We start from the raw sequence: 12,500 nt of genomic DNA, 5'->3' as shown, positions 1-12,500 counted from the left end.
CAGGGGATCTGGGCTAGGGGACAGGGGATCTGGGCTAGAGGGGACAGGGGATCTGGGCTAGGGGACAGGGGATCTGGGCTAGGGGACAGGGGATCTGGGCTAGAGGGGACAGGGGATCTGGGCTAGGGGACAGGGGATCTGGGCTAGGGGACAGGGGATCTGGGCTAGGGGACAGGGGATCTGGGCTAGGGGACAGGGGATCTGGGCTAGGGGGGACAGGGGATCTGGGCTAGGGGACAGGGGATCTGGGCTAGGGGGGACAGGGGATCTGGGCTAGGGGACAGGGGATCTGGGCTAGGGGGTAAAACCAGGCAGGGACCTCTGACCTGTCCTCTCCGTGCTCCGGGTATCAGGACATCACGAGACGAGCCATGATAATCCCTCCACTGTTCAGGAGAACACAAACACACACACACACACACACACAGACTCTGCACAGCGTTGGCATAGGAAAATTAGAGATTGGTTCAAAATTGGACAAAAAGTTTAATTTGACGATACTGATTATGTAAATTAGTCGTAGTTACTTCAGATGAATCAAAGAATCTGATTTATCTCAAGTAACCAAGGACTCACAGTTTCTTGACATCATATCCTGTATTTTGAAACTTTATTTTCTAATTATTCATATTTATGTGTGTCAGCTGCCAGTAAATGGAGTATATATATAAGTACCATTTGTGTCCTAAGGCTACAATGTAACCCTACACTACATTCTCTCTCTCCTCCATCCTTCTCTCTCCTCCACCACTCTCTCTCTCCTTCACCCTTCTCTCTCCTCCACCACTCTCTCTCCTCCACCCTTCTCTCTCTCCTCCACCCTTCTCTCTCTCCTCCACCACTCTCTCTCTCCTCCACCCTTCTCTCTCTCCTCCACCCTTCTCTCTCTCCTCCACCCTTCTCTCTCCTCCACCACTCTCTCTCCTCCACCACTCTCTCTCTCCTCCACCACTCTCTCTCCTCCACCCTTCTCTCTCCTCCACCACTCTATCCTCATTCTCTCCTTCCTCTCTCCTCCTAACCACCTCTCCTCTCTCCTTCCTCTCTCCTCCTCCTAACCACCTCTCCTCCTCTCTCCTCCCTCTCTCCTCCTCCTAACCACCTCTCCTCCTCTCCTCTCCTCCTCTCTCCAGATCCGCCACGATGACGCCGCCCAACACCTCCTCCCCTCCGGCGGAGCTGTACTGCCCCCTGCTGGAGGCCATGCTGGAGCACTCCTTCAACAACATCACGGGGGTGAACGTGGCGGTGGTGCTGGTCCACGGCCTGGTGTCGTGCCTGGGCATCCTGGAGAACGCGCTGATCCTGTGGGTGGTGGGCTTCCGCCTCCGGCAGCCAAGGACCGTGTCGTCCGTCTGGGTGCTGAACCTCGCCGCCTCCGACTTCCTGGCCACGCTGACGCTGCCGCTCTTCACGCACTACTTCAGCCAATCGCAGAGCTGGGAGCTGGGGGGCCCGCTGTGCACCGCCCAGTCCTCCATCTTCTTCCTCAACACGTTCGTGTCGGCGTTCCTGCTGGCCGCCATCTCGCTGGACCGCTGCCTGCTGGCGGCGCGGCCCGTCTGGAGCCGGAACCGGCGCTCGGTGGGCGGGGCGTGGAAGGTGTGCGCCGTGGGTTGGGCGTGGGCGGCGGCCAACGCCTTCCCCTACTTCCTGTTCCGGGCGGTGACGGTGAAGAGCGACGGCAGGAAGCTGTGCTACCACCACTTCGCCATGTACGCCTCGTCGGCGGCGACGCTGGAGAGGGACTGCCGGGTGCGGCAGGCGGCCACAGCTGTGTCGAAGGCGCTGCTGGCGTTCGTGCTCCCCCTGGCGGTCATCGCCGGGAGCTACGGCCTCCTCGCCCTCAGCCTGAGGAAGAGGAGGCTCTGGAGGAAGGATGGCGCCCTGGCGCTGAGCAGGGGGAACAACCGAGGAGGACCAAGGTCTTCCCTCTTTAAGATCACCAACAAGCGCCAGCACCCAAACCTCCCCCCCTTCACCCCCTCCCGCTCCGCCCTCCCCTCCCCCGCCACCGCCGCCAAGTGCGGCGTCCGGGAGCCGGGGCTGTCGCGCGGCTTCACCAAGATGGTGGCGTCGGTGGTGGCGGCGTTCGTCCTCTGCTGGGCGCCCTATCACGTCTTCTGCCTGATGGAGGTGGCGGCGCAGTACCATCCGTCGCTGACCCGCCTGGTGGAGGTGGGGCTTCCCATAGCGTCCACCTTCGCCTTCTTCAACCCGGTGCTCAACCCCGTCCTGTACGCCTTCAACTGCCCCCACTTCTGCGTCCGGATCCGCCAGAGCCTGAGCGCCCTGATGGAGGGGCTGGTGGAGGAGGGGGGGCGGAGGAGGTCGCTGGAGGAGGGGAGAGGAGGAGGAGGAGGAGGGGGGAGGAGGGATGGCAGGGAGGGGCGGGAGGAGGGGGAGGAGGAGGGGGAGGAGCGACAGAGGGAGGGGGAGAAAAGAGGGGAGCTTCCCGGTTTCCACCGGCGGCCCGGGATCTCTGCGGCGCCTCCCCACTGGCCTCGTCCTCCTCCCCTCTCTCTCCCCCTCCCCCTGGAAGAGGACATGGGGGAGGAGGAGGAGGAGGAAGAGGAGGAGTAGGAAGACGAGGAGGGACGAGGAAGAGGAGGAGGAGGAGGTGGAAGAGGAGGATAGGCGGAGGAGGAATTGGAGGAGGAGGAAGAGGAGGAGATGGACAACACAAACTAAGAGTTACCTGTTTGTTACAGCTGGGTGGACCAGTAGGCTATATTTTGTACGAAATATTCTTTCAAAGTCCTAATCTGCTGTTGAAACGGCAGCAAAGCAGCCCAAGTACTAAGCATTTTTTGCTGTTGCTGTTGTTGTTGTTGCTGCTGTTGTTGTTGTTCTTGCACTACCACAATTGGTCGGCAGCATATGCAAACGATGGATCATGACTGTAAGAGCTGCAGGGGACTGAAGACAGCATTCAGATAACAGTTACTGACTGCAGCGTGTTTGTGTGTGTTTGTTTCTCTCTCTCTCTCTCTCTCTCTCTCTCTCTCTGTGTGTGTGTGTAGGATTTCTCGATTTATCATAGCCATATAGCAATATTTAAATGTTTGGAATATTACAAGAGTATTATATATTGCTGCTTTAACTGTCAACCGTGTTTCATTTATTTATTCTTTTATTTTATGTTTTTTTTTATTGAAATATTTTCCTGAATTGCTATGAATTAAATACAGCAATTAGAAACACAATATATAATATGCCTTTTGACTAAAAACAATTTCATGTTTAATCCCTCTGGAATAATCATGAAGAGAACAAAGTGTCCTTCTCACCTCAGCCACTAGAGGGCGGTAGAGCATGGCTGCACTGTCATTCAGGAGCACTGCTAAATTTAACATCTTACATTTTGATCACTCGCTGTTGGTCACAGACAGGGCCATACAGCAGGGCTGACCCAATCAGATTCAGCCCTGTCTGTCCTCCAGGCTATGTCATCACTTCCTCTGAGACTCATCACATGCAAACACAAACACACGCACGTGCATACACACTCACACATGCATAAACACGCAGACCCCCACACACACCCTCACACACACACAGACACACATACAAACACACCATAGGACTTTCAATTGGCGAGTACTGGACGTACCTAACTGAAGGCTGCATAACCCAGCAGCAGTCATTGCAGATCAGAGCCCTAGGAGGACGGGCCCGCTCAACCCACTCCAACGCCAGCCAAATGGCATACAACTCAACTGTAAAAACACTCAAGAACATAGACGTCCGTTGACCTATAGAAACTCCATGACTAGGAACTACAACTGCAGAACCAGTGCGTTCAGACAGCCGGTCTTTGGAACCATCCGTAAACACCTGTAGCCTAGGCCTACTGTACACACTCAGCATATTTACTGTCAGTAACTCCGACACCAAATCTGCATTGGCTTGCCTTGCTTTAACATCTAAGTCCACCTCCCTTTCCCAGCAGGCCTGTAACACCGATAGGGGCATATCTGCCTAATACATCCATGATATCTGCCTAATACATCCATGATATCTGCCTAATACAACCATGATATCTGCCTAATACATCCATGATATCTGCCTAATACATCCATGATATCTGCCTAATACATCCATGATATCTGCCTAATACATCCATGATATCTGCCTAATACATCCATGATATCTGCCTAATACATCCATGATATCTGCCTAATACATCCATGATATCTGCCTCATACATCCATGATATCTGCCTAATACATCCATGATATCTGCCTAATACATCCATGATATCTGCCTAATACATCCATGATATCTGCCTAATACATCCATGATATCTGCCTAATACATCCATGATATCTGCCTAATACATCCATGATATCTGCCTAATACATCCATGATATCTGCTAATACATCCATGATATCTGCAGACCAAACGCGTTCATGATTTGAAATTAAACGTGACGTCACCGCAGCGTGTAGAAGCGGGAAAACCACTAGTCACGTGGTTCCACGAGCTCACTCAACCGCCACACGAAGACGAGTAGTTTTCAGCAAATAATTGAAAGTAAGTGTTTTATTAACATAATACTCGCGCTATAAAAAATTACCGGCATGTTTTATTTTCTTTCATTCAAAGTAACGTAATGTTGAGCGTTTGGGTTCTCATTAAAGTTATCTTTTGAAGGACAGACGATTCGGCATTGCCGTTAGCTAATGGACTGACTGCAAAAGCTATGCACTGTTAGCCAGATGCTAACAGTAGCCTAGCTGTCCTATAGACCTCACGGTTGCTAGCTAGCCAGATGCTAACAGTAGCCTAGCTGTCCTATAGACCTCACGGTTGTTAGCTAGCCAGATGCTAACAGTAGCCTAGCTGTCCTATAGACCTCACGGTTGCTAGCTAGCCAGATGCTAACAGTAGCCTAGCTGTCCTATAGACCTCACGGTTGCTAGCTAGCTAGATGCTAATAGTAGCTGTCCTATAGACCTCACGGTTGCTAGCTAGCCAGATGCTAACAGTAGCCTAGCTGTCCTATAGACCTCACGGTTGCTAGCTAGCCAGATGCTAACTAGCCTAGCTGTCCTATAGACCTCACGGTTGTTAGCTAGCCAGATGCTAACAGTAGCCTAGCTGTCCTATAGACCTCACGGTTGGTTGCTAGCCAACTGAAGGAGCTGCTTGGAAGCCATCCTACTATAATGATTCATATGCAACTATTTTACCAATATTATGCATTGACTGCACCGCATCAGAGTTAATTTGGATATAAATGTTCGATGATGAAGATTGACTTGTTTGATGCTATGTTGGATGTAAAAGAATAACTATTATTGTGGGATGGTCCTAGCTGCATGGCTCCTCGGTACCCAACCTGGGAAAGTTGGCGCTGTCTTTGGTCCGTTTTTGAAAGGGAAAAAATGCTTGAATCTGCCGACATGGCTTTATAGGTTGAACTTCGTAGAGATGAAGAATTGAATCGCCATGTGGGACATGAGTAATTGCTGGAACAAGAAAGGGCCTATGCGTAATACTGTTTGTGGAGAGACTGGATTACCGTTCATTGAGCTACAGTCAATTACATTTGCATCCATTTAAAACATTGGTAAGCATGTTTAGGCTACATAATTGTTTACAAAGTTGGCAATAACATTTTCTAAATGTGTTTTTGTGTTTTTATTGTACATTTATTAGTATAAAGGGGTGAGAATTAACTTTTTGGCTCCGGTGAGTCACCTGCCAAGGGGACTAGATTAAAAAAATCTACCGGCCAAGTATATATATTTTTCAGATAGCCTTCAGAAATCTAGTCGCCAATTCAATTGGACATTTGGCCGGTGGCAGGTGTTCATTTTCAGCCCTGTTAGTATACAGTCTATAAAGTATGTACATAATTGAAAACTGTCAGGTCATACTCTTGTGTGATTGGTACACACAATATTTTCTGGAGTAATCCAGACATGTATCCCAAGCCTATCATGCACCAGCAACAAGGGCAAGTGTCTGAGCAAAAGACTAGACTCAACACACAAATTAGGCTAGTTTGTGTCTGCTTATGTGGTTGTAGGGGTGCACATGTAAAAATAGTTCTTTCTAATCACTGTCACCATCTGTGTGTAGTGCCATAGCTTTGGTCAGCCAAATAGGAAAATGTAAATGGTTATTCTGTAATTAGACAAAATAATTCTAATGTGCTGTGAAATTCCCCTTCATATTTCCAAATATGTCAACAGTAGCAGCACTTTGTTATAAATTACTAAACACCTGCCCTTTTTTCCCTGAAGGTCAACAGCTGTCCTTGTACTGATAAAGACGTAAGTAAACGATGGAACCATGGGTTGTTTCTGTCTCCACTCTGAGAAGGCATGCACAAAGAGACCTTCAGAGAACACTACAGCAAATTAGTGATGACAACAGCATTAATTTGCCTGTCAGTGCTGATCGGACCGTAGAATGTGTGATGTGGGACATTAGGAGGCGAAATGCAGTAGTACAGATGTAGACATGCACAGCAACATTTCTGACGATGATGTGGATCCGAACACTTTTGAGCATGTGGATGCGGACCTTCCTCAGTGTAGTAGCCCAGAATTGTCTGAATCTGGTGAAGATGTTGAGCCTTGTAGTCTCAAATACACGATCTTGGGCTTTAACCTTTGGAATTTCACTTGTTGCTCTTACAGCACATTTAAGTATCCTGAGACTATACCACCCTGACTTGAGGTGAAGATGCAAGATCTATCCTAAATTATACAACAGCTAGTTCCGACCGCGCATTGTGATTGGCTAAGACGCATTCCAAGCCGTGCTATAACCACAATATACCAACGGGCAAGTCACCGGTAAACGTATCACTACGCTTTGATACATTGTATCATGACGTGATGGATGTATGTAGGCTATTAAACTCGCGTGATACAGTGTATTCAAATCAACGATTCACGTTCGATACACCAACTCACATATCCTACTTAAAAAAATGGATAGTGCTACGGTGAAGTTTAAAGGAGTAGTAAAGGGAAAATGTATGTTTAGCCCTGTTTTAAGGTTACTTATGATCATATACAATGGTTCAGATCAAAACGTTGACAAAACGAGCACCTTTGAGAAAGTCTGATAATTGCGCTACCACCGTTTTGGTCATACAATGGATGTGGCTGGGCACCTTGAAAAATCATGTTAAACTCAATTTCAAAGACAAGAAACTAAGTGCATTAACTCGAGGGGGGACTGCTTTGAGGGGGACAATATGTAATTACTCTGCAGATTCTGTAATAAAAATGTTTTGAGAGTGTACTTTATTTATGGTAATAAAATTGTTGGGTTTTGGGAGTTGGTAGAGAAAAGTGCCACAACTGTGACGAGCTACCCCTGCGACACTCTACAAAACAGCCTGTCACAGAAGCACCGATTGAGTGAGGTGAACAATATTATACCAGAATAGTTGTGAGATATACGGCAACAAAGGGATATCATTGTTTTTTCAATTCAAATAGAGGCATGAGCGTGGCTGACACAATCCGGGGACTTTTCGGTCGCACCTCGTATACTGTGTACTGTCATAAGTTAGGTGAACAGTGTGGAATCCAACCTTGGTCTGCAGCATGGGAACCCTGAACCTCTACCATTACACTATAGAGGAGTTTGATGAAGATGAAGTCAGATATTTGGGGTTTTCAAGTTGCAGGCTGCCAAGCTTTGTTCTAACCAGCCAACCAGAAAGCAAGGCAGTGTCCAAATCACCTTGCACTGCTTTCATATCCCTTTGGGTTCCTTCATTTTGGAATTAATTTAATTCCTCCAAAATGAAAATAAATGTGAACCCATCTAAAGAGTGCCGGTACTTTTTTGTGGCACCGCCATAATGTAGTCAGGCTTCTGATACACATGTATCCTATACTGGCATATTTTTCCATCCAAACTCACACCCACAAGCCAGTCAAATGTGCACCAGTGATAAGCAGTCCAGCACAGCACCACAAATCCAATCTCCAAATGTGCACTGTACTCTCTGTCAGACAGGCTTTGAAGGAATGAACAAATTAATGAATTAACCAAATGAATGTTTTTAAAATGCATTCATGTTCTAATCAGATGCTCAATTAATTACATGGGAACTACTAGGCTAGATGGAATGACGGATATAGCCGAAGGATTTCTCTCTTTGGGCTTATAATTTAGGTGCTTCAGAAGACCCACTTTTATATCCCATGACATTCATATGAACTCATGAAAGGTCCCCATATTGTAGCTCATGCAACTTTTTCATGATGTTTCAAGGTCATGGGTGCAAACACTTTTGCAAGGCGACCAACAACTCAGAACTGACCTCGATAGCATTATGTAGTCTACATTTTAGAGAGAGAGAGGAAGCTAGAGAGGGATGAGAGAGAGAGGAGAGAGAAATGAGAGAGGAGTGAGATATGAACGAGAGAGGAGTGAGAGGAGTGAAAGAGGCGGGTGTGTGTGGGGGCGGTGAGTCATGCCTGGGAGGAGTGTGTGTTTCAGGGTGACTGCCTGGATGGAGTGTGTATTTCAGTGGGTGCAGTGTGTGTTTCAGTGGGTGCAGTGTGTGTTTCAGTGGGTCAGTCAGTCAGTCAGTCAGTCAGTCAACCAATCAGTCAGTCAACCAATCAGTCAGTCAACCAGTCAGTCAGTCATCCAATCAGTCAGTCAGTCAACCAGTCAGTCAGTCAATCAGTCAGTCAGCTATTCAGCCAGCTATCCAGACAGTCAGTCAGTTGTCCTTCTCTCAAGGAGGAGTGTTTCAGTGCGTTTCTCAATCCCCCACAGGCAAACCTATACTCATAGCAGCACAGTTCCAGCCCAGTGCATGCAGGGTAATTGAACCTATACTCATAGCAGCACAGTTCCAGCCCAGTGCATGCGGGGTAATTGAACCCATAGCAAGTAGGATTACTAGGGAGGCTGTCGTCAGGGAAGATCCGGAGCATAGAGATAGGAGGCTGTAATCCTCACTGGTCAGACCAGAACAAACCCACTTTCCTCCTCCTCCTCCTCCTCCTCCTCCTTCTCCTGCTCCTCCTCCTCTGTCTCTGCTCCAATTCCCCCCCTCTCTCTCTCTCTCTCTCTCTCTCTCTCTCTCTCCCTTTCAACATTCACCAAATGCACACTCCTGACATGGCTCATGTGATGACATGGCATCATTAATGCTGCCCGCGTTTCCCCCCTGCAGGAACCTCTCCCCCAGGAACGAGGAACATTTTTAGGAACCCGCTGCGTCTGCACCGCGCGGGCCAGGGTCTAAATGAAGTAAATGAGCAATATCTACAAGTAATAAAAAAGTGTTGGGTCAGCCCAACACATCGATGCGTGTAAACTTCCCTTTACTTTATGCCCTGCAGCCTTCTATTGCGTGGTATTGTTTTTATTACTTGTAGATATTGTTTTTATTACTATTATCATGTATTATAGTCTTGGCTGTCATCTTATGTTGTAATTTATTTGTTTATTTATTTTTGTTGTTGCTGTTGTTTCTACAAGGTTGAGAAGCCGAAACCCAAGAATGTGACTCCTCTCTGTACAAAGGTAGCCTGGTCTTCGCCAGACCCAATTTGCAAATATGCGAAGGGTCTGAAAATTCTGCGTTTATTTTCGATTCCCAAGGGGCGTTATCAACAGTCGCAACTGGACAGACCTTAAACCAATCAGAGCAACAGAACATGGGTCAGTCGTCGTATTAAGTGGGTACAGTCGTTTTATCAAACCCGCCCCATGTTAGATAAATGGTTGTGATTGGCCCGACCAATACTGAGTTGGGTGGGACTCAGTTTGAACGGTTGGATGACCAGGCTGATCTACGGAGTGAAATTGAATGGGAGCTCTCATGATCAGGCTGGCGACCAGGCTAGTACAATGGACAAATAACAATAAAGGAAACTGAATCTTAATTGTGGGTGGGGGGTTGTAGCACTCTCCAAACTACAGGAGCTTTGGGGGTGGAGCTTGCAGCGCTGAACATTTCTGATTGGTCGAGCACGGTTGCTGGATTACAGTCACGTTGGGAGACGAGACCGGACGGTCGAAAGTCGACTTGTGTTTTATAGTGTTTTTTTGGGGGGGGGGGGCAGATAAAATAAATGGTTGTGGAACCATTTAATGTGTGGGATAAAAGTTTCCTTCAGGGACTTTGGGTGGAAGCACGGCTTACGTAAGGGAGGACTGGTGCATCGGCAGCTGTTGAAGAGTTATTCTAATGCAGTAGGAAGCGGTGGACTTATAGAGAGGCCAGATGCTGCCACGGGTATTAAGGCTGACTTGTCCTTAGGTCATGATAAGAGCACATCCCCTAACATGACACATACAAGACCCCCACCCGCCAACCCTTTCTCCACCCACCCCCCTCCGCTCCTCCCTCTCTCCCCTCCTCTCCTCCCTCTCTCCCCTCCTCTCCTCCCTCTCTCCTCCATCATCTCACTGTAGCGGACGTCTGGTTTTAGCTCCTTCTGGCACCCAGGTGGGTGCTACACGCTGGAGTATGTCACAGCTGACCATACTGACCACAGAGAGATAGACAGAGAGAGAGAGAAACAGTGAGATAGAGAGACAGAGACCGAAAGAGAGAGAGAGAGGAATGTGAACTACATAATAATGTGGATGAAAGCTGTAAAAAAAGAAACAAGAAGCCTACAAAGATAGATATTTTGTGTGTGTGTGTGTGTGTGTGTGTGTGCGCAGTACATGGGGAATGTACAAACAATAGACAGGAGTATGAATGTGTAAGAGGATTGCGAGAGAGGGAGTGAATGACAGAGAAAGAGAATGAATGAATGAGAGAGAGGGAGGGAGAGAGTAAATGAGGGAGAGGGAGGGAGAGACTGAATGAGGGAGAGAGAGAGGGAGGCGAGGGAGAAAGGGGGGGGTCAATAGAAAGGCTAAAGAAGGGAGGAGCGATGGGGAGATGATGATGATGCTTCTGATTATCAACAGTGTCAGATGGTCTGGAGAGAGAGAATAAGAGAGACAAGCAGAGAGGGAGAAGGAGAGACGGAAACAGAGAGAGACGGAAACAGAGATAGTGACAGAAAGAGAGACAGGCAGTGAGAGAGCGAGAGGGGGAGAGAGAGAACAGACAGATATCTGTTCATATCTAAAGTAGTTCTGTAGTTTCTGGAGAGATGAGTGAAGCAGAGGGCACGTCAGCCTCTGTGGTCCCAGAGGGCAAGCTGGTGAAGAAGGTAGGAGTGTGTGTGTGTGCGTGCGTGCGTGTGTGTGTGTGTGCTCGCGCGCGCAGGCTCCTATGTATGTATCTGCTGGTCTCTAACTCCCCTACCTCTCTCTGTCTCTCCCTCCCTCCTCCCCCTGCTTCACCTCACCCTCTCACCACCTTTGCTATTCCTTTCTCTCCCCTGTCATCCTCTCTCCCGTCATCCTCTCTCTCCCCTGTCATCCTCTCTCTCCCTGTCTCTCTCCCGTCATTCTCTCTCTCCCCTGTCATCCTCTCTCCTCTGTCATCCTCTCTCTCTACCTGTCTCTCTCTCCCTCTGTCACACTCCCCTGTCATCCTCTCTCTCTCTCCCCCCCCTGTCATCCTCTCTTTCCCTCTCTCTCCCCTCCCTCTCACACTCTCCCCTGTCATTCTCTCTCTCTCCCTCTCTCTTTCCTCTCCCTACCTCTGGCACACTCTCTCCCTCCGCCTCTCTCTCTCTCTCCAGGGCTCCATCAAGAAGAAGATTGATTCCCTGAGGAGGTGGAGCTCCACCAGTCTGAAGCGGCCCCCCAGGACCAAGGCCAAGACCCTGAGCCTGCCCTCCCCCTCCGAGGACCCCCAGGAGGACAGCTGGCTCACGGACCCCACGCGCAGGAGGCTCCGGCCCCTGGTGGACTCTGTTTTTGGACAGGTAGGAGCATGGGGGAGGGTGGGTGTGTGTGTGTGTGTGTGCGGGCCTTTGGCAGGCGCTCATTGAGGCTAGAAAATGGTCCGAACTAAGAGTTTTTTTCATTCTCAACGTAACTGACATCAAACGTATAAACGTCAGGTCACTAAGCAAACAGTTGACTAGATGTGTATCTATCAATCAGTCTTGTCCCCTTGTGTTGGGGAGGCTACTCTGAAAATATAGTTTGAACTAAGCTGACGATTACTTCACACATGCGGGGCTACACCAGAGAAACAAGAGCAGGCAAGCCGAGGTGAGCTGGACCCGACTCCACATAACGTTACTCAGTCTGCTGTTCATACTGTACACAACCACGCCTTTCGCTGAGTTTTCCTACAAATGTTCTGTCAGCAAGCTAATCAATTGTGACTAGTAAAACTCGCTAGCTAACATCAGTGAAATCAAAATTACAAAATTAACAGAGCAGTGTTTGCATAGGTTGGCACCGTGGTGCATCAAAAATAATATAAAAATTAAATAAATAAATAAATTCACTAACAAATGAAAAAAAAAGTAATATAATACTGAAATACTAGCCTACTATTTTTTTATGTAGTTTAACGACCACTAAGCTACTGAAAAAAGAGGGTTACGATTAGCTGCTAAACTTAACACTGTGTTCCCCTGAT

At 48.3% G+C, this 12,500-nt stretch overlaps 2 protein-coding genes across 2 annotated transcripts in view; both read left to right on the top strand.

Annotated features, from left to right (window-relative positions):
- Positions 1 to 1,143: 1,143 nt before the first annotated feature.
- On the top strand, positions 1,144 to 9,201 carry LOC311322387 (prostaglandin D2 receptor 2; the record flags this gene model as incomplete). The annotated part of the gene is made up of 2 exons (XM_084454453.1): positions 1,144 to 2,330; positions 9,168 to 9,201. The coding sequence occupies 2 exons, from the start codon at positions 1,144 to 1,146 to the stop codon at positions 9,199 to 9,201; spliced, it is 1,221 nt and encodes a 406-aa protein (XP_084310579.1).
- A 1,908-nt stretch (positions 9,202 to 11,109) lies between these two features.
- The window catches only part of LOC311322386 (calcium-binding protein 2-like), a gene marked incomplete at both ends in the record, with an annotated part of 14,099 nt that continues 12,708 nt past the window's right edge, over positions 11,110 to 12,500 (top strand). Inside the window, 2 exons of the mRNA XM_084454452.1 lie at positions 11,110 to 11,169; positions 11,647 to 11,832. Coding sequence (XP_084310578.1) covers positions 11,110 to 11,169; positions 11,647 to 11,832 — 246 coding nt within the window. The remainder of the gene's footprint in view (positions 11,170 to 11,646; positions 11,833 to 12,500) is intronic.

Source organism: Borostomias antarcticus (genome assembly GCF_949987555.1).
Source record: "Borostomias antarcticus genome assembly, chromosome: 20".
NCBI lineage: Eukaryota > Metazoa > Chordata > Actinopteri > Stomiiformes > Stomiidae > Borostomias > Borostomias antarcticus.
This window is presented reverse-complemented; position numbering and strand designations above follow the sequence as displayed.